The sequence below is a fragment of the Mixophyes fleayi genome, chromosome 2 (assembly GCF_038048845.1).
Source record: "Mixophyes fleayi isolate aMixFle1 chromosome 2, aMixFle1.hap1, whole genome shotgun sequence".
Taxonomy (NCBI): domain Eukaryota; kingdom Metazoa; phylum Chordata; class Amphibia; order Anura; family Limnodynastidae; genus Mixophyes; species Mixophyes fleayi.
In genome coordinates this window covers 11,513,808-11,539,764 of record NC_134403.1, presented here as the reverse complement: position 1 = coordinate 11,539,764, position 25,957 = coordinate 11,513,808, and the positions used below count along the sequence as shown (strand labels likewise).

At 42.8% G+C, this 25,957-nt stretch overlaps 1 protein-coding gene across 2 annotated transcripts in view; it reads right to left on the bottom strand.

Annotated features, from left to right (window-relative positions):
• LOC142140690 (transient receptor potential cation channel subfamily M member 2-like) overlaps positions 1–25,957 on the bottom strand; it is a 131,524-nt gene that overhangs the window by 44,689 nt on the left and 60,878 nt on the right. For both annotated transcript variants that reach the window (XM_075198478.1, XM_075198479.1), the window contains exons 10-18: positions 20,475–20,577; positions 20,025–20,146; positions 19,343–19,675; positions 18,822–18,950; positions 17,817–17,946; positions 17,579–17,724; positions 15,478–15,590; positions 15,196–15,294; positions 9,891–10,095 (exon numbers count right to left, since the gene is read on the bottom strand). In XM_075198478.1, coding sequence (XP_075054579.1) covers positions 9,891–10,095; positions 15,196–15,294; positions 15,478–15,590; positions 17,579–17,724; positions 17,817–17,946; positions 18,822–18,950; positions 19,343–19,675; positions 20,025–20,146; positions 20,475–20,577 — 1,380 coding nt within the window. The remainder of the gene's footprint in view (positions 1–9,890; positions 10,096–15,195; positions 15,295–15,477; positions 15,591–17,578; positions 17,725–17,816; positions 17,947–18,821; positions 18,951–19,342; positions 19,676–20,024; positions 20,147–20,474; positions 20,578–25,957) is intronic.

Sequence of the window (25,957 nt, the reverse complement as noted above, 5' to 3'; positions counted from 1 at the left end):
GGTGCGAACAGGGATATCTTAACAACATTATGGGCCCCCGGGCAAAGCAGTGCAGCGAGGCCCCTAGATATAGACATAGATATATACAGATATAGAGATAGATAGATGTACTTGCTCAGTGACCCTTGTAGGTTTTTTTTGCAGGTTTTTTCCTTTTGCAGGATTATTTATTCTCATTAAGAGCCGTGCCTATCGTGCCCAATGGAAAAGATGGCCCTGGGTGCGAAGTCTAACGGTAGAGAGGTATTCACCAGGGATCCCCGCAAGGAAATATGGACTTAGCTGCTCTCTAGCCATAAATTGAAGTCTTCTAAGGGGGATTAGAGCAGGGTGAGGTGGAACCTTGGAGTGGAGTAGACCTGCTGGAAGAAAAATGCAGAGGTTCAGGTGAACGGCGAATAGCTGAGAACAGAATGGATTATGAGGCACGAGGTTCCTGCAACAATACCGCAGGTCTTGATCGTGGAACAGGTAACACAGGATACCGATATGCAGACGGGAACCAGAGAGAACAGCATCCTAACAGGTAAGGAGACCTGAAGATCTGGCAACTTAGTAGAGAAGCAGGTGCTTTAAATAGACAGAGCTGACAGGCAATTAGCCAATCAAGAGAATGCAGGAAGTTTTGAAAAGACCAGGGGGTAAATGTATGAAAGTCAGTTTTTTTCAACTTGCTAGAAATCGGCAACCTGCCGCTTTAAATTTTAGCTGCAAAGTCGCAGATTTCCGGCGAGTTGAAAAAACTGGACTTTCATACATTTACCCCCCAGGTGTGCACATGCTCAGTTACGACCAGCAAGTAAATGCAGGGAGTAAGAACCAAGGGAAACAGGTAAGAACAGTGACCAAAATTCAGGTTAGCTGCTGCAATGTGTGACAAATTCTCTGTGTGAGTACCGCATATTGAACATAGAACTGCATATATAAAACAATTGTGTGTTGTCTAGGAAGAATATCATTCTATATTCCTCACTGAGGGGCTCTGGGCTCATCTCAGATGCGCTTGGATTTTACTGTCTTCACCTGATCAGGAATATTGGACAATGTCACGGGCACTAGGAGTTGCTACCCGAGTTTCACCAGATGGAACTCTGCAAGAGAGGCGGGGATATGGCACGCACCTCAAAGCAGGCAGGTGAATGATTGGAGCGACACAACAGCAGGAGAGTAGAGATAGTCTGAGGAAGTCAACGACTTGGAGCTGTAAACTGGAGACTGAAGATAATGTAGACACGAGGAGTGGACGTGGATAGGTGATGGTAAGTAGAGGAGGAGTCAGTGGTCTGCGTACAGCAAGTTGTACCACTGTTGTGATGGGAAGAATAGTATTGGTGCAGGTAGGTAGCAGGGTAGTCGGTGGTCTACGTTTAGCAAGTTGTACGACCGCTATGGTGAGAAGTCGGGTCCAGGTGTAGGTAGGTAATAGGAGAGTCAGTGGTCTGCGTATAGCAAGTTGTATCACCGCTGTGATAGGAGGACTTGTCCAGGTGCGGGTAGGTAGCAGGGAAGTCAGTGGTCTGCGTGCAGCAAGTTGTACCACTGCTGTGTGAAGGAGTGAGGACTTGTCCAGGTGCAGGAGAGTGAAGTTAAAAGGCAAACTGTGGCTGTATGGAAACAGCGCGAGTAGAGCAATGTCTTGTGAGGCAGGGATGGAAGGCACAATGAATAGTCTGTATGGAGTAGTAGCCTTGCAGGGAGGAGAAGCTGGTCACAGCAGATATGCACAATAACGCCAAGTAGTAGCGTGAGGAGATATCGTAGCTTGAGTGAAAGCTTGTCCTAAATGAAGCAATGCAGTAACACAGTCTATATTGGTACCTGTACCCTGTGCAGCAAACAACAATGGATGCAACTGGTATGTGAGCAAATAGGCAATAGTCAATAGTCAGTAGAGAATACCCAGTTGTGTAGATCCGGAATCAGCTGAGAAGTGAAGCGTTGTAGCGGTATGGGAACCACCGCTGAGTTGAGCAGGGAAGCAGCATGGAAGCTGTAACACGATCAGCAGAGTGATAGCGTTGGAGCGGTATGGGAACCGCTGCTGAGTGGAGCAGGGAGCAGCGTGGAAGCTGTGACATGATCAGCAGGGTGATAGCGTTGTAGCAGTATGGGAACCGCCGCTGAGTTGAGCAGGTAGCAGCGTGGAAGCTGTGACACGATCAGCAGAGTGATAGCGTTGTAGCGGTATGGGAACCGCCGCTGAGTTGAGCAGGGAGCAGCGTGGAAGCTGTAGTATGAGTAAAGCTGGAAACAGTTTGGAAACTGTACACATGAGTAAAGCTGGAAGCAGTTTGGAAACTGCACACACCTATAGAAGTTCAAGGGGAATGAGACTTCGAGATCAGGCCCCTACCTAGGGTTGCAGGTGCCTTAAATAGGGTGAGGTGATTGATCTGTCAATCACCTCAATGGACAGGTGAAGTTAATAGCGGGTCCTGCACATGCGCAGATGGCAGGATAGCGAGCGACCACGATTCCACACAGGTGTAGGTAGAAAAGATGGAGGACCTTGCACCAGAGAAGAAGCACTCACGGTCCGGTGAGTGACAGACAATTTCCATTACCAACATTGCGTTGTGTGAGTATTGTGTCTGTTTCAACTATATGAATTTTTATTATTCTTTGTGAAGTACTACACACTGCAAGTGTCTCTAGAGATCTTTAGTTTGTTATAAATGTTAGAAACTGCCATTACTAGAGACTTTGATCTGTGCTTATTTATCAGTAGCAAGTTGTGTTCTCTCTGTTACGGTGGATGTTTTCAATATCGGTAAATAAACTCACAATTGTTTGAACTTTTCTCTTCCCTGCATTGAATTACCTAACACATATAGAGACTGGTGGAGAGGGACAGGAGAAATTGAGGGAAAGACTGGGAGGAATATATAAATAGAAAGGAAGTTTGGGATGAACATGAAAGATGAAGAGTATGACTTGGAGGAACAGGATAAATGAATAGGAAGGCTGGGAGGAGCAGGATAAATATAGAGGCAGGCAGAGAGGCACAGGATAAATACAGAGGAAGGTTGGGAGAAACAGGAAAGATAGAGAGGAAGGCTGGAAAGAACAGGATATATAGAGAGGAACAAAAGAAAACACTTGAAGCACCTAATCAATTAAATATTATAATAATGTTTTACTGGGTATATGTGTGTATTTATAATAGAGTTGTGCGCTGACCTTCGTGTTTCGGTTTCAAAACCAGTGTTGGTTCTAACTAGAGATGCGCAGGCTCAGTTTTTAGAAAACTGAGCCTCCATGAACTTCGTAAATCCGAGTACCGATCCGAGCCAGATCGGTAGTCTTCCACTTCCTCGAATCCGATGATGAGTCAAACGTCATTGTTACGCAGGTTTTGGATTACATAAGTCCCTCCCTCCACAAGAGATCTGCCATTGCTCACACAGACACAGGAGGGCTAGCATCATTTTTGTCATAGCTGTCAATCATTTGCTGAAAAAAGCAATTATTTTATATTTTATTCTAATTGTACGCTGTTCTAGTGTGTGTATTTGACAGCGTTGTTCACAAAAATCACTGACTGGCAGTGTGTACTCTACTCAGTTGTGTACTCATTTGTCATTGCATTTTTCTAATTTTTTAAAAAATATTGAGTGTTCATCGATATGGATCATGATCAGTCGAAAGAAGAACAGGGGCACCAACCAGCTGTTGGCACCAGTCATGATGATACTAGTCCTTCAACGTTATTTAAAAAAGCTAATGCTCAAGAGCAGAGTGTCTAGAAGAGGTGCAAAAAAATGACATGCGTAAAACCAGTGCTGAAAAAAACAGTAAGACAGTAGAACAAACTGTGTGTTCGGAAACATCACAAATCCCTGAGGAGAGTCTATCCACGAGTGCTATGTGTGAGCCTGACCTTTCTGATACTGTACTCATAAAAAAGCCTCCATTCACCATGCAAATGTATGGATGAGCAGAACAAGTATAGCTGGTTATATAGAAATTAATGATGCCACATTGGATTTGCAACAGGATGAGGGGTTATATTTGTATAGCTGACGATGGCACTAATGAGGATGTTCATGATGAAGATGTTGTTTGTCTAAGTCATGCACCAGTGGAAGCAGTTCTTGCCAGTGATAAGATGCCTGGACATAAGACCAAAAATCCACCTCTTATGTGTGGAATTATTTTTACCCAAATCCTGACAACAGTTGTCTAGCCATTTGTAGTGTATGTAAAGCCACAGTCAGTCGAGGGAGGGACCTTAACCATATAGGAAACTCATCCATGGTACACCATTTGAAGCAAGTTCATGGAAAGCTTTTGGAAAAATATGAAACTTATGCTAAAAAAAATAACAAGCAGTCCAGCATCAGCTACCTCCCTTCTCTCAGCTAGATTCCAGCACCTGCAATCTACACCATCAACACCTTCAAACCATTCGAAGTAGCCACCTGTAAAGTGAGTTCAGACACGGCTAGCTTGAGTCAAGTGATTCCCCTAATTAGACTTCTGCAAAAGCAGCTAGAGAAATTGATAGAGGAGATGAAACAAAGCAATTACGCTAAGCATGTCAGACTTGTAGATCAAGTACTTTATTTGCTTCGCCAGAATCCAAGAGTTACCAACATCTTCAAATCAGATCACTACATTTGGCAACTGTGCTTGATCCTAGGTTTAAGCGCTATGTCTTATCTTTCTTTCTAACTGACCAAGATCTCAAGAGATGCAAGGAGCTCCTGGTGAGCAAATTGACAGCTCAAGTGGTACATGACACAACAAGTCTCCTCCTTCAGTTTCTCAGGATACTGCTACTAGGAAAAAAACATAGCTTTCCCAAGAGACCCAGTAGTGATGCAGATGAGTGAGCACAACATGTTGACGTCTGGTCTGGTCTAAAAGAATTGCCCAAAAATCGTGACACCTCTGCCATCATTCCACCTGATCCTATATCAACATCCAAAAAATGGTGGAGGATTATTTTAATGACATAGTATAGACATGTCAGACGTGTCTCTTACTGGGAGGAAACAAGACAATTTGGAGACCCATGTACAAACTTGCTTTGTAATACCTTATCTGCCCACCCTCCAGTGTGCACTCAGAAAGAGTTTTCAGCACAGCTGGGAACCTAGTCAGTGATCAGCGTAGGAGGCTACTTCCTAAAAATGTGGAAAAGATGAAATTCATCAAAATGAACTACAAATTCCATGAGGAAGGCATTTACCGACAATGACATAAAAATACAGAGACTTCTGTAATGGTGGATTCCAGCAGCGATGAATTTATATTGTGTGAGGGTGAAGTACACACTGATGAGAGTGAGGATGAGGGTGAGGATGATGACAACAGCATCTTGTCACTGTAAAGTTCATTGCCAGCACTGTTAGCTTAGCTGCCTTAAGCCCATTGGTAGCTTGCTTTGTGGGGGTCCAAACAAACCAAGCACTTCAGCCACAAGAGTGGCATTCCTTGTCACTGAAGTGCTTGGTTTGTTAAACTGTACATGTCCTTTTTAACATAAGGGTGGCCGAGTGGTCCTAACGACAATTTCATCTTTCACTGTTTTTCATTTTGGCCTTGGTCTATCAGCTTGTGTAAAAGTCGACAATTCAGACAATGTTTTATAGATGTGCTATAAACTGCCATGTGTTTATGCCTTAGCTCTGTTGCTTAGGGACTAGCCAGCTCGCTGCAGTCTTTGGCCTACAAAATAATATTGTGATCTGTGAGTTGGTCAAAATTGACTAGAAATGACAGGAAATTAATTTTATTGCAGTTAATAATAATGTAGAAGTAAAAAAAATATAGCCAAATTATGTGATTTTAGCATTTTTTAACAATTATTGCAAAAAATACAAATCCCAAACCAAAACATGTGAGGGTGGTTTTAGCAAAACTAAACCCACAACCAAAATACAAAGTTAATAAAGGTCCACAAGCAAAATCAAAACACAGGGGTCAATGAACATCCCTGTCACACTAGCCGTGAGACTAAGACCCACCTACTGGAATTGACGCTACTAGTCTAGGAGACGCGGAGTCTAAACATACCTCTGGTCTTCGCCAAGGACCCCCTTGGAGATCGTCGCAGAGACACGCAGGTCGCGGCCCTCCTAGGAAGCTCCCAGAGAGGTAGAGAGGGTTGGCGAGGTTGCACAATCCGGGTCAGAACCGTGCAGGTAAATAAATACCGAAGGAGCAGGCAAAGGCAGCATCAGGGAGTTCAGTGGTCAAACCAGTAGATTCAAAATATGCCAGAAGGAGAATCCAAGTGCAGAGTCAGGAAAGCCGGGTCAGTAACCAAAAGGACAATCAGGTTGCAGGAACACAGACAGGAGCGTTGGAGCATAAGGGGACCTTGATACTCTGGCACCCAAATGGTGCCAGGAAGTCCCTGTGTTCTGATTGGTGGCAGTGGGATCGGTGGTCAGAATCAGCTGACCACCAACAGGAAAATAGGGAGGACATCCCATTGCCTAGCAACGGGACACGGAGAAGCCGCGCATGCACCAACAGTCGCTGGCCCAAATATATACGCGTTCCATTGTTAGGCAACGGGATGCGATTGACCTATCCAGGAAGGCGCCTGTCCCCGTCACTTCCTGAATGCGCGGGGACGGCTCCTGACAATCCCTAGTTCTAACCGAACATCGTGTTTCGGCTTTGCTAGCGGCTTTGTCAAACAAGTTTTCAGTTTTGGTTTTGGATCTGCATTTAATTGAAAATTGTGAAACATAGGTAAAATGATGTCATTTTAAACTGGTTTTGCTTCTAAATTACTATTTATAGCATTAACATTCATTTCCAGTCATTTCCAGTTTATTTTCTAACTATCCCTTCACAACAGTCCAAATTTTCACCAATTATGGCCAAAGTCTGCAGCGAGCTGTCTTAATGAAGGATTTTGAAATTTTGCCATCATTGAAATTTCTCTCTCTGATTCAATGAAAAAAAAAATAAACTGAATAGTGTCGATATCTTCCTTACATTGCCCCCAAACCTGCTTCGAATGTTCAGACTTATTACTGTAAATAAGTAAATAAATAACCACAGGGGGCCTGATTCATTAAGGAACTTAGACAAGAAATTTCTTTAAGTCTCCTGGACAAAACCATGTTAAAATGATAGGGATGAATTTTTTTTTCTGTTTTGCACTTAAATACTGTCTGTTTTTTCATGTAACACACAAATATGAACTTTAAGTTTCAGTGTACAAATAAGCTATCAAGTATTTGTCTGCTACATGAAAAAAGTATTTAACTTATGTGAAAAATAATAAACTAGGGCCTGATTCATTAAGGATCTTAACAGAAGAAACTTCTTATTTCAGTCTCCAGGACAAAACCATGTTACAATGCAAGGGGTGCAAACTAGTTTTCTGTTTTGCACATAAGTTAAATACTGACTGTTTTTTCATGTAGCACACAAATACGTGATAGCTTATTTGTACATTGAAATTTAAAGTTGATATTTATGGGCTACATGAAAAAACATCCAGTATTTAACTTATGTGCAAAACAGAAAGCTTATATGCACCCCTTGCATTGTAACATGGTTTTGTCCCGGAGACTAAAATAAGAAGTTTCTTCAGTTAAGATCCTTAATGAATCAGGCCCCTAATTCTCACCCCTTTCATTTTAACATGGTTTTTGTCCAGGAGACTTAAGACATTTCTTGTCTAAGTTCCTTAATGAATCAGGCCCAGGGACAGAAATCTAAATTTGGCAAAAGGTCACAGTTTTCATTTAAATAAAAATGGTGGCGTAGAGAGCAATGCTAGTCAGCTAACATCTAATAGCAAAACCAAACCGTGGAAGGTCAGATTGCTATTACACCACTGGTCCCAGGATATAATCCTTTGCGATGTTACAGCTCCCTAGTAACTGTCATAAGGTTTTAGAACTTGCGGGAGAGATCTTCACCAATAGCAGCTGCCTTACCCGTAGAGTTGGAGGCACACACAGGTACTTGGATGCCCCCAGAACTTAACTCAATGTAGTAAAAGCTTATGAGCATGAATCGGTAGTACTGAGATAGGAGAAATGGGGCCAAGAGCATGCCTCTATGTCCACTCAAGTAGCAGACATAATTTAATTACAACTGTGCGCCCTGTCTGCGTGTCACTAGCTGGGACACAGCAGCAATGAGAGGGTTCTTGGTTGCCCTGGCATCAGAGAGAGTACACCTCTTCTTGGGGGCCGCCTCTGCTGCAAGTTTCGGGCAGTCCCCTTTACCCCGGGGTTGGACGAAGCTTACCCCGGGGCAATGATTTTTCGGCTCTCCCTCATACAAAAATTATTTACGAGTCCCCTGGTTTGATTCAGAATTGCAGCATTATGGCACAGATGTACCTCACTCCAAAGACATTGCCATCTTTACTTGCACCATTCAACATTGTGCCCTGTCATCATCTTTTAAATGTCTACTAATGCCGCTTTCCGTAGTTGACCACTGTTGTTTTAATGAAGGATTTTGTAACTCTGCCATCGGTGCAATTGATTTCTCCAATTCAATTCTAAAAATAATTAACCATACTTTCGGTTCTCTAGCTCCATCACATAACATAAATCATCATCCATCATATATCCATCTATTCATGTATTCTTTGCCAGGTCCAAAATCTGTCCGGTTAATTTCTCAGACTGTGGACTTTCAATTGCATTGTCAAGATATATTTTGGTGAACCAAATCTGCATCAAAGTATTACACATATTTGTATGTGTGGGAAGGACGACTATTGACTTATCTGAATTGTCTCTTTTACATATTTCTTACACGTATAATAGAACTTAAAAATATAATTTACATACATTCCATATTTATATACATGGGTCTTGGGGACCACATCCACTGCAAGTCTGGGGCAGTGCCCATTAACCTGGGTTGGACAAATCCTCCCTCCCTTCCCATAAATATACACAAGTCCCCTGATTTGATTCAGAAGGGCAGCTTTATTGCACAGAGCATGTAAGTAAAACAAGGTAATGAAGCCATGTTCTTGGCAAACGATGAATACTCTGGCAATGTATTGTGTGGCTAAACTTTGAATTGTTGAAGTAGGGGTGCAGGCCACATTTATCTCTCAGCATCCTCATTTATTTATATAACGGCAGCATATTAGGTAGCTCTCTACACATTGGGTATCTACTGATGTAAATATCTACTGACGCCTCTGTCTAACTAGTGACAATTGTTACTGCCTTTTTATAATGTCTGCATAAAGTTTCAAATTTAGTGTGTGTGTGTGTGTGTGTGTGTGTGTGTGTAGCATTTCAACTTTTTTATCTTTTGTACATTACACTAATTTTTCCCGAGTCCACCAAGGAGGATGACTTGCTAAATGTTCACTGAACGGGAGTTGACTGCATATTTCTGTACAACAGCTCTCTGGATTGGTAACCATTTAATATAGAGCCATAAGGAGATATATATGTATATGTATATGTATATATATATATATATATATATATATATACATATATATATATATATATATATATATATATATATATATACATACATACATATACACATATATCATCATACCTTGTATAATGTGCTAAACCATTTGTTATGCCTAGTAGATTTGGCAGCAGATGCTGTGAATTACATGTGTTTCTTTTTTCTTTAGAGGGATTGGTGCAGTTCACAATTCAAAGAGAATTACATCTCCAGCCCCAGTTATATCTCCAGGCCCCGTAACAGCCCTGTGGCTGTTAAAGTTATAGTTCTGCCCTGTTTATTAGTATCATACTCCTGCAGCTAACATGCTGTCTATAAAACCCTTGGTGAATTATAATATGTGAGATTGCAGCCAGGAGCAGAGTGCTGTAACAGGGCCCACAACCTCTGTATACACTGTTTATTGCAATACTTAGAGTATGAGACATTTTCGTATAGTAAATTTATGTGACTAGTACCTGCCGCAGCTCCTCGCACAGGAGGGAGAAGACCCAGACATACAGGATATATTCTCTCCAGGATGGATACGTCTGGAAATCAATCATCAGGACATAAGCGAAGAGCCACAGGAAGCCGACATATGACACCACATTATAATAGAACTTGACTTTCGGGGCATTGAAGAAGGCCATGAGCTTCCAAAGGCAGCTGTAGGGTTTAGGACTGTGAAAGAGAATAAGAAGTTGTTCTATTAGTGATCATAACAGAGACTCCACATCAAACCACAGTGCAGCACCAGAATAGGCCAGACATGTCCATGGAAACTGGTGACTGTGCTGATTGTTGATGACAGATGGTTTTTATATGTTGTAAGTACATATTATTAATTTATTATTATTAATAATTTTTATTTATAGGGCGCCACTAGGTGTCCGCGGCGCCGTACAGGGACAAACTAAATTACAATACGAGGTGAGACAGCACAGTACAGTAAACAATAATCACAGTAACTCAGTGAGCTCAGGGCACAGCTAGAGGGGCGGGGAAGAGGAGAGGGGATGGTCTGCCAACAACGGCACCTAGGAGGGAGGGCACGGATGAGAGGGAGACCCCCAGGGGGAAGAGGAGGGAGCAAGAGGGGGCGGGGGAAGAGGGTCCTCGAGGAGGAAGGCAGGGAAGCTGGCGAGCAGAGTTAAAAGTGGAGAAGACAGGAGGAGAGAAGACCCTGCTCAAAGGAGCGTACAATCTAAGGGGTGGGGTAGACTGACAGAGAGACACAGGGGAGAGAGGGAGAGAAGGAGGAATAGAGAGGGGGAGGGGAATGAAGGAAAGGGGAAGGGGAATGAAGGGGAAGAGTCAGAAGAGCAGGTAGGAAGTTAAGTTGGGGACTGAAAGGCTTTAAGAAAAAGGTGGGTTTTTAAACACCGTTTGAAACTGGACAGATTGGGGGAAGTTCTGATGGAGGGAGGGAGCTTATTCCAGTGGAGGGGGGCAGCGCGGGCGAAGTCTTGGATACGCGCACGGGAGGAGGTGATCAGGGGGGAAGAGAGGCGACGGTCATTGGCCGATCTGAGAGGGCGGGATGGAGCATGAATAGAGAGGAGGGAGGAGATGTAGGGTGCCGTGGAGCTGGCGAGGGCCTTGTATGTAAGAGTGAGGAGCTTGAACAGGATTCTGTAGGGTAAGGGGAGCCAGTGAAGGGATTGGTAGAGGGGGGAGACAGAAGAGGAGTGGCGAGAAAGGTAGATAAGCCTAGCGGCAGCGTTAAGTACAGATCGGAGGGGAGCAAGGCGAGAGTGGGGGAGGCCAGTGAGGAGGAGGTTGCAGTAGTCCAAGCGGGAGATGATCAGGGAGTGAATGAGGCATTTAGTGGCATCTTGGGAAAGGAAGGTCCGGATGCGAGCGATGTTCCGCAGCTGGAAGCGGCAGGATTTAGCAAGAGAGAGAATGTGGGGGCCAAAGGAGAGAGAGGAGTCGAGGATGACCCCGAGGCAGCGAAGTTGGGGGACAGGGGAGATAGAGGTGTTGTCGACAGTGATAGAGAGGTCCGAAGGGGGCGGTGAGCGAGGGGGAGGGAAGAATATGAGTTCGGTTTTGGTGAGGTTAAGTTTGAGGAATCGAGAGGACATCCAGGAGGAGATGGCAGAGAGGCAGGCGGACACCCTAGAGAGGAGGGATCAGGAAAGGAGAGGTAGATTTGAGTGTCGTCAGTGTAGAGATGATAGTTGAGGCCGTAGGAGCTGATAAGTTCACCTAGGGAAGAGGTGTATAGAGAGAATAGTAAGGGTCCCAAAACAGAGCCCTGAGGGACCTTGACTGGAAGGGTGGACGGGGGAAGAGAGAGACCCAGAGGTGGTGACGGAGAAGGAACGGTCAGCAAGGTAAGATGTGAACCAGGACAGGACAGGGCCGGAGAGGCCAAAGGACTGGAGGGTGTGGAGGAGGAGGGGGTGGTCGACGGTGTCGAAGGCTGCAGAGAGATCAAGGAGGATGAGAAGGGAGAAGTGGACCCTGGCTTTAGCCGCGAGGAGATCATTGGTGACTTTAGACAGGGCTGTTTCAGTGGCGTGAAGGGGGCGGAAACCAGACTGGAGAGGATCAAGGAGGGAGTGTTCAGAAAGGTAGGAGGAGAGACGGCTACAGACGAGCCTTTCGAGAATTTTGGAGGCAAAGGGGAGAAGAGATATGGGCCGATAGAGGGAGAAGTGGGGTCAAGATTAGGTTTTTTTAGAATGGGGGAAACGAGAGCATGTTTGAAGGAGGAGGGGAAGATTCCGGAGGAGAGGGAGAGATTAAAGAGGTGAGCGAGGTGGGAGCAGGTAGTGGGGGAAAGGGAGCGAAGAAGGTGGGAGGGAATGGGATCCAGGGGACAGGTAGAGGGGGGGGAGGATGAAATGAGAGAGTGGACTTCCTCGCCCGTGGTCGGGCGGAAGGAGTGGAGGGGCAGGTGGCTAGCGGGGGAGGACGGAAGAGTGGGGGGGTGAACGAGAGAGTGGAGGAGGAGATTTCAAGATTTCATATGTTCGGTTTAAGATGTAGGAGTTTTCTCTTGCATGTTGGTACTAATATTGGTTTATGATTCTGGCATAGGATGTGATTAATATGCAGTAGAGATAAGCAAAGTTGCATCAAACTTTAGCGCAAATTGAGTTTTGAGATTCCAACAATGTGATCCTAAAGTGTCCCTTTTGTTTCACCATTATGAGCAAATTGCACACTGTGTTTGCGTGACTGGATCACGTATAAATAACTTTTGGTATAAATTTATTTAAAGGAAATAGTGCAGTGCGCTTATTTCTATAATTGGCAATGCCCTTACTTTTGATATTATGTATATTTTGAGATAGGAAATCGTTATTTCTGAGACCAGGGTAGAAAAATTCACTTTTTCTGTTTTACCCTTGCTAAAGGAAATTCCTTATTTCTGATGTAGATATCTGATACAATGAGCTGTTGTTTAGAAAGTCTGCTGTGTATTGTGATGTGGGGGAAATGACTTGTTTGAGGTTTATACCTTTCTTTGGGAATGTGTATTCAGCAACTGTTGGAACAAAAGGTCTCGTGCTAATCAGGCCTTTGATGTGTGAGGCCTTTTGAAGACAGGAAAGGCTAATTAAGACATTGCTACTAGATTTCCTGTGTCTAAACACAAGATACAGGACATCACTGAATTTGTAACATATCACAGATAAGTGTAAATTGTTAGCTTTGCAATGCATGTAAATCTATGTTTTGGTAAACAGGTTACATCCTGATTTTAAAAATAGCCTGTGTCCAAATCTGTATAAAAGCACTGTCCTGTACACTGAAATGTATCATTCTGATGTTCCATCTGACCTGACCACTGATACCTTTAATCAGTATAACTGTCCTTGACAGGGCACCTGAACAAAATAAAACATCACTCTTTGCTTCAAGACCCTGCTTGACAACTTCTTCAATATTGCTGTAATCCTGTGACCTGCAGATTAGACCCTAAATCTAATACGTTCTCCGGCTTTTTCTGAGGTTGGACCAAGCTCTCCAGCACCACCACTCTGCCTGCAGCTCTGGTCAGTGTGATAGGCCAGGGGGGATCCATCCACAGCAATCCTGATCCATAGTAAGAAGTTACCAGCCCAAGTGTACCAGCAGAGGAGCACACTAGCAGTGACAGTAACCCAGAAGGAACGTGGTTCTGAGCGCCATAAAGGAGCTCAGTGGTGACAGCAGGCCCCTCCTACTGCGGCAGGAAAGGCGTATTCGGAATAATGAGAGGGGACGGTGGCAGCAACAACAGACAGGGTGACATAGACGGTCCATCCTGTCACAGTTTGGAAACTGATTTTTTCTGGATTTTATTTATGTATGACTAGAACTGGCGGTCAATTCAGTTTGCAGTGTGGTGTGGCACTGTCTAAGCGGGAAGTTACTAATCTGCGGTTTTACCAAACTGCCAGTTTTCATGTGATTTACTAAAGGCCAAAATACACATCATGAATGAAAACCACATTTGTGGTTTGCAGACCCTACGGAGATATAAAGCGTCTCAGTTATCATCCAGCAATTTGCCAAACCGCGTGGTACATTGCTGCTTCATAATCAAAAAAAAATTATGTGGTTCTAACAGGTGATATAGTAGAAACCGCATGTAGTATGTGCTACTCGCCTATGAGAAAGAACAAAAAAATAATACTTGAAGCAGCAAAAATATGATTGTTCCCCGACACCTACTGACTAGCACTGGGCCCCTCCTGGTAGCTGCAGGTACCAGGGCAAAACTGTCAAACTATAGCATGCAAGTGCCAGCATGCATTGACGGTCCATGAATTTTCTTGCATGCCGAAGCTTGTAGGGCACAAGTTAATACACAATTGTGCACTATAAATGCTGGCCCCCGGTAATAATAGTAATGAAGTATTGACCCCATAAGTGATAATTAAATGTTGGCACCACCATAAATATTTACCTATAGATCATCTTTCTTGCTTGGCACTGACCAGGCTGGATCTGGTTTCCCTGTGACTTGAGTACTCCATGTTTGAAGTTTCCCTGTCTAGTCTGGTGCTGGTTATCACATCAGTAGAGCGACCTCATGCTTGTTGTCCTTCTGTTTTAGCGAGAACTAGCCCAGGTTGCAGCTAGTTATGGATTTGGCTATTAAAATGAATGGGGAAAATTCTGTGCCGCATGCATCTGGATGAATTCAATCACCCCATGTGAACGTGTTCAGTACATATCAACAGCAGGTATACTGTATGTGAACCACATATCAGACATATATGTATATATGTTTTCACATGCACTTACATTTTTTTTTACACAATGCAGGCGAGTAATCGAGCAAGGGGCCTGCACTGGAAAATCATTTATTTTTTTCTATGTTTTCTTCAATTAACGCCATGCTGAGGCGATGCTACCAAACAGGTATCGTGGTAATACATCACCCCAACAGTAATAACAGTGTAGAGTGAGCATTTGCTTCAGCTTTTAAGAGATTTTTCTAACAATTAACTGTTATTTTTAATGATTTAAAAGCGTTTTATTGTTTTTTGGGAAATAAAATATACATTATTTATGAATTTAAAGAAAAGCGCGGCGAGCAGGTTCAGGTAATCTAATATCACACAATAAGAGGACTATTCGCCCTGTCTATATACTTTCTATGGGCATGGACATGAACGTAGTGTTAAAAGGTGAAGGATAGAATGGTGTGTTGGGGGTATGATGGTATTTTAGATATTGGCCCCGTACTATCACTAGTGAGTTATAACTGTAATAATGTGACTTGTAAATGATACTGACATTGTGTATATCTGGCACAGATTTTCTATCACTCCTTACCCACGGACTGCAGGCTTATGGTTGTTCGGGTTATTCCTCCGCTGTATACCCTGAGTTTTCCGTTCTTCAAGATAGGATTGGGCAACTCCACTTTCTTTTCTATAATGAACAGAGTTCAGATGAACAACATTGGGAATAACTACAGTGCATTCATTCAGAGCTAAATGTAGAACTCCATCCACATCATGTAATTACTGGTATCAGACCAAGTGCACAATAAATATGACAACACTCCACTTCTACTCTAAATGACTGTAATGTTATTATCTCTGGCAGACCCACCTGTAGCTGATGAGACCACTGTAGATGAGCGGAAACAGTAACATACACAGCAAAATCTGCAGAAAACCATTATCCTCCGACAGCCGGCCCCACCAGGTCTTCGTGAGGAACATCTGTGGAGAAAACACAGAGCAACCACATCAACCAATACCACGTAACAATGACCAATTTCTCTACGTGGTGTTGGCTGATAGTATATAACAATGTGAGACTATGTATATAATATACAGTAAATATTTATACTAAACTGTTATACATTATATATCTGTTCTTTAATAGGGAGATAATGTTGTTACCCAGGGTTGGCCACTAACAGACCAGTATGTGCATTTACCCCTTAGTGTGCTTTGTTACATTTGCTGCATATCTACCATGTTAGCCCTTGTAAGTAAGTGTTATTATAGCTGTTGGTGTACATACTATAATCATGCAAGTGCTTTATTCATTATTATTAGTATTATAAACAATAAATATTACAATATTGGATATTTGCCTAGGTGTAAATCCATGTTCCCACATCCATGGTACTGAGGCCAGCAGTAAACTGAAGGAAGCCCGGTAAATGCTAAACTGGTGCAATAGTCTTTGCTGGTTATTCCCAAGTTTGACCAGGGCAAAACACCTGTCGGAACCCCATAATTGTGACACATACAAAATAAACAATCATACATAGAATAGAACAAGGACATGTGAGGCAGATGAAAGAGATGCAGACATGAGACAGAGGGCAGAAGAGGCCCTGCTTCTGAGAGCTTACACTCTAAAGGAAGAGGACAATGCTGATACAATAGGAGATAGTGGGAGAGGAGTGGACGTGGGACAGGAGCTGGTAGAACATGCAGAGATAGTGATGTCAGATGGGTGTAGCCTAGGCTGTAGGGAAGGGGCAGGTTTTGAGATAGCCTGACGGATTGAAGGTTTGGGTAGAGTCTAATTAAGCGGGTAGATCGTTCCCAAAAAATTGATATATGTTACATGTATACCCAATATATTATACTGTTACTATCCACTGCTCTTATATGTTGTCAGGTGGGCTTAGTAGACATCACTACATTCAGTACCATGTCCACTAAAGGACCTACACTATATGGACAAAAGTATTTGGCCACACCTGTTAATTATTGAATTGAGGTGTTTCAATCAGACCCACTGCCAGAGGTGTATAAAATCAACCACATAGCCATGCAGTCTCCATTTGCAAACATTTGTAATACAAAATGTTTTGTTCTGAAGTGCAAAGTGACTTCAATTGTGGTATTGTTATCGGATGCCACCTTTGCAATAAGACGGTTTGCGAAATTTCATCCTATGATTTCGCCACACATATGTCCTCCACCTGTATCTCTTTAACCAAGGTGCACTACTGTACAAATATGTAACTCTGTTTGCAGCCTTGCTCTGCAGATTACAAGCTAAATACCTAACTCCTCTCATAGGAACCTGTGGCAAATCACTCACTTTGTCGCTCTAGATATATAGAAGACACTAATAAATATATATATAAATAGATATAACCAAGAAAAGAAACTTATTTTACTTCAAACTCACATTTCTGCAGTTCATTTTATTTCAACTATTGCAAACTAATTTTAACATGACAACACTTCATACAAGTTCAGTCCTTTATAACTTCTAATTGTGTTGGTCTATAAGAAAGCAAAAGAAAAACTTCACAGCTGCCAAATTTAGCCTCCCAGGAAAAAATTCTTCCTGTCCCCACACATGACAATAGAATTAATTCTGACAGTCCATGAATTTCTTATCACCCCTTCATGTGATAAGGAATTGCACGGCTCTACTACCCTTACAGTAAAGAACCCTTCTTTTGTTCATAGTGAAACAGTCTTTCTACTATTCCTATGTGATGACCCCTTGTCCTTCATATGATCCTTGGTCCAAAAAGCATAATAAGAGAGCTTGCAAAATAACAGGAACTCACCTGAGTCTCAACTGTCTAAACAACAGTTATTAACATCTACTATATAAATGCCTAGTGGCGTGTGGGAAAAAAAAAACAAGCTGCAGCGCCACCTGCTGGGCAGAGTTATACACTGACCTATAAGACATTTTTAAAATGAGATAGTGAACTAAACCAACAAACCTGGACTCCTGCATGAGACATAAAGATCTGAGCTTTGGACTCCTGAGCAAGTTCTAGGATGGTGGTTTTTCCCCATGTGGGAGACACGTGGATCAGGAGCATTTGAGATCGTTTCTCATCATTACTATAGCATTCAGAAAATACTCCTAAGGGCAGATAAAAGATAATCAGGAAAGAGAAAGATATTGGTAGGTCATCATATTAACCATCAATTACTGGGGTACAGTTATAATCTTACCCACAGCTCGTTCCTCATACACATCAGCCAGTGTCATCATTTCCTCGATGTTCTCACTGTCCTCCTCCTCTTTAGCCAGAGCTTTCAGAATCTTGGTGCAAGCGAGGGCCCCAGCTACACAGTCTGGAGTCTGCAGGGAATAGAGGGCAACTTACTCCACAAATCAGATGAGCAATCCAAAAGCCTTAGAAAAATTCACAAATTAATACAGAACATTGATTCATGTAATTGCCCACAAGTACCACGAGTATAAGTGGAAATATATTGTACTATTATAAAGAGAGAGTAGATAACTGGAGCCTTTATCAGAGATGAGTACAGATGGTAGAGATGTGTCTTATGGTAATGAAAACCTGTATTCAGGTGTTAATAGAAGGTGATAAATCGAGGAGAGGAAGAACTTTGTCTTCTGAATGCTGCAGTGTAGAGATCCATTGGATCTATCGGAAGCTGTGGGGTAAATGGGTCACAGCTAAAACACTGTAAGGGTCATTCATAGATGTGCTGCACATTTCATTTTGTATCCTATTTGTCCAATTTCTGCATATGTAGGTGAACGTCTGTTTCCTCGTTTGGAAAGTAACCTTATAAATGTGCTCTTCACTACAGTTCCGCACCATTGCAGGTAAGATGGAAATGGTGGAACAGTAAAAACATCACTTCAAAGTTCTTCCTGTTTGCACTTTGGGATTACCACCTTATCTTAACTTAACATTTTTTCCTAAAACATTGCTCCATGGGAGCAAGGGGGAATCAGGGCTGTAATGTGTGTTGCATTTCTCCATTTTAATATTTTGAGCTCATGTTTTTAGCTTGCAAAAAAATATCAATGCCTGTATATTGTCCATCCAGTTAGTGTAAACGGGGCTTATTGAAAGTTGCACTTTCTGTGTAATGAGAAGAACAAGGGGAGGGTACAAGGAGAAAAGGTTATTGGCAAAATGTGTGTGAAATGAAGAGAGTACATTAGCCATAGGGAGCAGAATGAATCGGAGGTCTTAATACCAGACTCCAGATGATCTCTGCAAGCTCCGCTCGATTCTGGACAATACACCAGATGAGAAGATCACGTACAGGGTGGTCCAAGTGTTGAGGGTCTGGAAATTTCTTCATTACATCCACTTTTGCATTCATCTGAAAATATTAAATAAAAAGTGTCACTAAGATGACTCCAACAAAAAGAAATCTTATATAAATAGCTTAATTTTCTTTCCAGTTTCCCTCTTACATCTCCATGGCTAGCAGAAATCTTGAGATGTATTCTGATGTAATTTCACTAGTCTGTCTGGTTTACAAGCCTTCATCAAAAGGAGAGTTAATAGACCCCTTTATTAAATCTACACATCATCCATGGTACGTGTAATAATTTGTGGAGACAAAGACCTTTCATTGTCATGATTTTGGGTAATATGAATCGGATACAAATGTCACTGTTAGGAAGTAATAGCTATTGTGACATCATGAGAGTCTTCTAGCTATTTTTTTTATGTTGTATACACCCAAAACACCCAACTCGTGTTACTCACCCTGATGTTAATATTAGCTAGGCTTTGCATGCGATGATGCTTTGCTTCTGGGTACAACGGCTCTGTTAGATCTCCCAGAAGTTCCCGCAGTACGTGGGACACATGATGTAATTCAACAGTGGGGTGAACAATTTCCCTTGATCCCTCAACAGTGCCCATTCTCTCCAATTTACTGTGAATCAGACTGGACGGGTCGGTGTTATTGTACAAGTATGTCAGCATATCCCAGGTGAGGAACTCTGAGAGGCTCACTCCATGCTCCAGGAACAGGCGGACAAAGGCAGGTTTATCTTCAATCAGTGACACTTTTAGATATGGGTAGAGGTCAGAAGGCTGCAACACAGTATAAAGCTATTAGAAAGTGTAACATTAATAATTGAACAAGCTTTTTGAAAAATGGATGGACTGAACAGGAGGCTTTGGACATTCTAGTCACAGAATCTGGATAGGTGATTCCCATCCCACAAAGCTTCCAAATCCTGGGAACAAAATTACATAAACAATACAGACGCCGGGGTGAGAATAATTAATATGGACATCAAAATTAACATTATGAGATATAGGATTGACAATAAACATTACAGGTGAAGATCAGGGGTTACAATGATCAATATTAGAGGACAGGAGTGATGATGAGAAAAACATAAGTTCAGGGTGATAATGAACAATATGAGGGTCATACCTTCCATGTCCAGGCTTCAGTAAAAATCTGAGTCTCTGCAATATCTGTCCGGTTCCAGGAAACAGCAAGTTTTAGCTGTTCATCCCAGTTCTCCTGCCCATAGTGATCGGTACTGCGAGATGCTGAGACACAAATGACCACCTGTCAATTACCATAATCATGACTCTATTTTAATGATACACCAATCTTCTCTTATAACAACTGCAAAAGCACTTCATTGTCATCTACCAGACTAATCTCAATCATAATATCTGCAGACATGTCTGCAGATTATGTGAAAAGATCTCCCAGGAATGACCATTGTCATCTAATTTATCTAATATATCCAGTAAGGGTGAGATGACCTCTCTCAATATGAAGAATTGGAGAAGATCATTAGATGGAGGAAATATATATTTTATTTTCTCCACCATCTGGAATATCACTGAGTAGCCCACCACACTCTCTGACCTTTTAATAATGCTTGAAGAATAGCTACGTCCATCCCTTGATCTCCCACTCTCTCCTCCCGGAGGATGGTCAACAGAGATCCCATGCGGACAATATCTTGGATCTGTGGGACAAGAGGAAACAAGTGTAAAGAAAAAGATTATATTATTAAATGCTGTGAAACAGGACTCTCTCTACCAGACAGACGTATTGTAGACCATGGATCAGGGCCAGTGCATGCATTCTGGGTGCCATAGGCACCCCCTCAGGTTCCACCCTGACCATCCACACCTGTGCTGCTGCTCCCACACTTCTTACCTAGTGTGGGGTGGCATCTTCTTGAGCGTTTGGCACATAGCCCAGTACCACACTCACAGTCCATTGCAAACATAGGTGTTGGAATATACAGTTGATTCATTGTGATGTCAACAGTTAATTTTTTAAAACGTTGCAGAGAATGGGAACAGTTGTGTTGCATCTGAAAGTGACTCAGCACTTCTGCATTGCCAATAAATCTAACTCTTCAGCCTTATCTGTGTGGAGTTTGTGTGTTCTCCCTGTGTTTGCGTGGGTTTCCTCCGGGTGCTCCGTTTTCCTCCCGCACTCCAAAAACATACTAGTAGGCTAATTGGCTGTTATTAAATTTGACCCTAGTCTCTCTATCTGTGTATGTGTGTATATGTTAGGGAATTTAAACTGTAAGCTCCAATGAGGCAGGGACTGATGTTAATGAGTTCTCTGTACAGCGCGGCGAAATTAGTGGCGCTATATAAATAACTGATGATTCATTCATCAGCAAGAGAAGGAAATATGTTCAAGTACATTAGTGTGTTCCCAACATCCTCATGTCAGTGTAAAGAACATAATAATGGGATCCAGGAAACTTTCATCAAATTTCCCTTCCACTGGAAAGAGAGAATCTATTTTGTTGGGAGCAAGGCACACACTTTTTAAGAACTGCAACTTCGGAGAGAAATTGGTGGAAACAGCTGAATTTTCCTACAGTACGTTCACCTTATTGTGATCCACTGGGATATTGGCAGAAGAACCTTTAGCAGGTAGCAGATTTATCTAAATTCACTGTGAAGACCCAAGTATTAGAGCCTAAACTCACGAGCCATACCCTGGGATCTCTAGGTCAAGTCACGCAAACAGGAAAAGATACAACAATATCTTTATTAGAGAGTTGTCTAATACAAGATCTCTAAATCAGCTAAAGAATAAAACAAAAATATAGATCAGACTAACAGGTCCCAAAAGAGACCAGTTTACCACTAGACTCCGAAACAAAATTCAGATACCGTCCCTGATTAATGCCCAACCCATTCAGATGTGATATGATGGAGTAGGACCACGGGAGTCTTGTGGAGCTACTGTTCAGTAGAGCCAGCAAATCTGCAAGCTCCAGAAAAGTTTGTAGTCCAATAGTCACAATACTCCCAGGTGTAATCCTTAGCACAATGACAAAAGCCGAGACTTCACCATCAGTAACTTTCAGAAGCAAAAAGACACATACCCACAAGCCTCTCCTGAAAGCCTTTTTTAAAGGAACAATATTTCCCATGCAGGGAATCTCTACCTGCTGGGTATCCACAGGTCTTAGAAAAAAGAAGTCTACCATGATCGCCAGAGTTCATTGAGGGGCTTGTCAAGAGAGTGATCATGTCCCAGGGTCAAGTGAGTTCCCCCCTGCTGTTTTCAATCCTTAATGTCTGACTCAGTCCTACGGGAGAATAATGGGATCTTGATGTAATTAATCCCTTGGTGATGCTGGGTGATAGCCAGTCATTTCCTGTTTTAATCTCTTGTAGTCATTTGTGATGTCAGAAGGACTCCAGCTGCTCCCAGGCTCCTGTCCATAATGTACTTTAAGGAAGGCCCAGAATAAAATATCACACCTGGCCCTGTTTAACAATAGCTTATCACTCCATCCTACGGTTGACTGCTGGAAAATAAAAATCCTGGTTATATCCATTCTGTTAAATTTACTATTAAAAGACTTTCCTGCTTGTGTTCCAGTGCATTGTCTGAATATCTGTCTAATTTATAACAGAAAAGTGGGAGAAGTTGCTCTTAAAAATTGGATGAACACCATGTATGTCAAATAATCACTGTACCATGAAAGCTTTAACATTACATTGATTTGGAGCAAATAAACATTCAGCAAGTAGAAGAAATGAGCGAGATCTTGTGAAATTTTACATCCTTTGTATTTCGCAGAGGTAGAAAGTTCTGCTTGATACAGAGCTATGTTTTCCTTCACCATTAGGATTGTACACTCATCCTTCCCTGCAAATGTTGCCCCAACCCTGCTGATCTTTACCTTAGCAGGTGAGAGGTGGGGGCAGCATCCTCTGCTCCTCAGAGTGGTTGTGGTGCTTGACTCATTACAGACATGGAGGAACAGAAGCTTCACAGACATGAATAAGAAGGTAAGAAACTGCTGGCTGCTTCTACAGGTCAATGGCCGGTGTTTCATCGGGGGCACCCAAAGGGAAGGTTAGGTTTGAGCCTGAATGTCACTCATTCCGTGATTTAGGAAACACCTCATCATTGGTGTTCTAGGTAACCACCTATGTTAGCCAAATGGTAGCGCAGGTCTTTGTGATGTATAATAAAAACAAATAAATTATGAAGAAATGAGCAGCGGACTGTCCCAATTCCTCAACCAATAAAAGTGTTGGCTTTGGCTGGTTTCCAATATAAAAAGCAAAAGCAAGTAGTGCTGATAGATGCAGAAGTTGTGCCGCTATGAGTGTGCCACAAGAAACTTTATAACCCCACAAGTCTTCTAGGGGCTAGTGCTGGGGCTCATCCCGACCCTCAGGGCTAATTAGCAAGATGGTGGACCCTAGAGTTGCAAATTCAGCATCTCAGTGACCCAAGTATAATGCACCAAGGTCCCTAAGATAACTCGCAATTATACCAAAAGAGTAAACAAAATACAATTACACAATTTACAGATTAGTTTAATAAACAAGTCTTTAATAAACAAGTCTCCAAAAACCCCGGTTCAGAGCTTCATCAAATACAAATCATTAAATACAAATTATTTCTTATGCCAACAAATTAACAAAGTAGAACAAGTTCCTGGTTTGATCAAAAGGTGCCAGTAGGAGTTATGATGCAGTCAGGGTCTATCCCTGATTGCTCTTTTCTTCATTGGTGGGGGGGAGCAGGAAACTTTAAAAAAAAAGAAAAATACTCACGTGATCATGGCACCGCCATCCCACCTCTCTGCTCCACTCGCACTGAATGTCGAGCATGACATCATCACGCCCGATGTTCAGTGAGGAGTGCCGTAGAAAAAATTCGGCAAGAGGACAGAAGACAAGAAGAGAAGAAAGTAGCCGATGGAAAAGGTAAGTGAAGGAACGGAAGCAAGGGGGAGCATGGCAGAGAGTGAAGGGGGAGCACAGACAGCATGGCAGAGAATGAAGGGGGAGCACGAACAGCATGACAGAGTGTGAATGGGGAGCACAGACAGCATGGCAGAGAGTGAAGGGGGCCCAAAGCAGCATGGCAGAGTGTGAAGGGGGGCCAAAGCAGCATGGCAGAGTATGAAGAGGGACCAAAGCAGCATGGCAGAGTGTGAAGGGGGGCCAAAGCAGCATGGCACAGGATGATGAAGGGGGCCAAGAGAAGGGAGAGCAAAAGCAGCATGGCACAGGGTGATAAAAGGGGGCCAGGATTAGGGGGGGTGGCAAAAGCAGCATAGAGGGTGCAGTGTGATGATAGGAGGCACAGCATCGTGATTAACGGGCACAGGAATGTGTGTGATGGCACAGCGGGCTTGTGGCAATGTAATATGTGGGTGGAAGGTGGTGGCTAAATAATGGGTGCTATTTTGTTTGTAGGGTGAAGATGGGGCAATTTAATTTTATAGTGGGGACTATTAATTTAAGATGGGGTGGTTCGGGGCTATTAATTGAATGTGGGGGTGAGTTTGAGGAGCATGAGGTCTATTTATTAAATGTGAATATGAATTATTTAATGGCAGTGACGGTTGCGGGAAATAGGTATATTTATTATAAGTAAATGCATTTAATTTATTGTAGGCTGTCTGGAGGGAGGGAAATAGGTTTATTAAATGGGAATACTATTACTTTAATGTTGGGGCTGGAGGAAGGCCTAAGTATTAATTGGGGGTTCTATTGATTTAACACTGGGGCTGGTTAGAATCTACTATATAAATGCCTAGTGGCGTGTGTGGAAAAAAAAACCAAGCTGCAGCGCCACCTGCTGGGCAGAGTTATACACTGACCTATATATTTCTTGAAGGAGAAGTGACAGTTGGGAGTGGTTGGTGGTTGCCGGGGGTGACAGTGGGGAGTTTTTAACACCTTAAGTAGCTTGATGAAGGATGTGGCGATGAAGATGAAGGATGAGGTGATGGAGAAAAATGATGAGGTGGTGACATGTGGACAAAACCACGTTAAAAAAGGACGCTTGCATCGGGAAGTAACGCTCTTCCCCTGAGGAGGCCTGGGCTAGCCCCAAATGCATGACAAGAACCTTTTTAACACCTTAAGTAGCTTGATTTGACTAGAATGCATGCGTATCATGCACGGCTTAACTTGTTTTCTATATGTACCCATTATTTTTTCCAAATAGGGCCCTCAACATTCCAGGATCCAGACAAGTTGCAACTAAAGAAACCAGCAGCCACAGGTGGTAAAAGTGACAAGAACAGGTAGGACAGTCTGTCAAATGCTCTGAGTTTAGTGCAGGCTTGGCTAACCTGTGGCACTCCAGGTGTTGTGAAACTACAAGTCCCAGCATACCCTTCCAGCAATAAGCTGCTATATATTGACAAAGCATGCTGGGGCTTGTAGTTTCACAACACCTGGAGTGCCACAGGTTAGCCAATCCTGGTCTTGTGGGACAATCCCGATTTTTGGGGATTGTTCTGCCCAATTTAAGGGGCAGGTCAAGACTGTGTACTCTTTATATAGACAGTGCATTCTTTATGTACTACACTATGGTGCTAGCTGTCCCTCGTGGGCTGACCACTCCCCCTCTAGTGTCTGGTCTCGCCTCTATGATGGGCCCCTAGCGTTGAAGTCTCCCAGTGGGCCCTTCATGCCCCAGTCCGACACTGGATGCAGTGATGACAAATTGCTGAGGACCAGTGAAAGCCTGCACTGCATGGTAGATGACTCAGTGGCACAGTAAAGCGCAGTGGGTGATGGGGTGACACATGAGCCTATTCCAACACAGGTGCGATTTATAAATGTGAACTCTAGTAAATCGGTTTAAATAGAATTTCTGGATCACCAACAACTGCTATCACCTTCAATCATTATATGTAATAACTAGTAAGTATTCCAGCAGAACCACGGCGCTATCACACAAGTACAACACTGGTTCTTATAAGATCCTACACCCATAAAGTGCATTCATTTTCACCTGCAGCAGTATGAACTGAGTAAACTAATGTTAATCTGGCCATTACAGCACACTTTATATAGAACTGGGGTCTGCATTATATTTTGGACATTTGG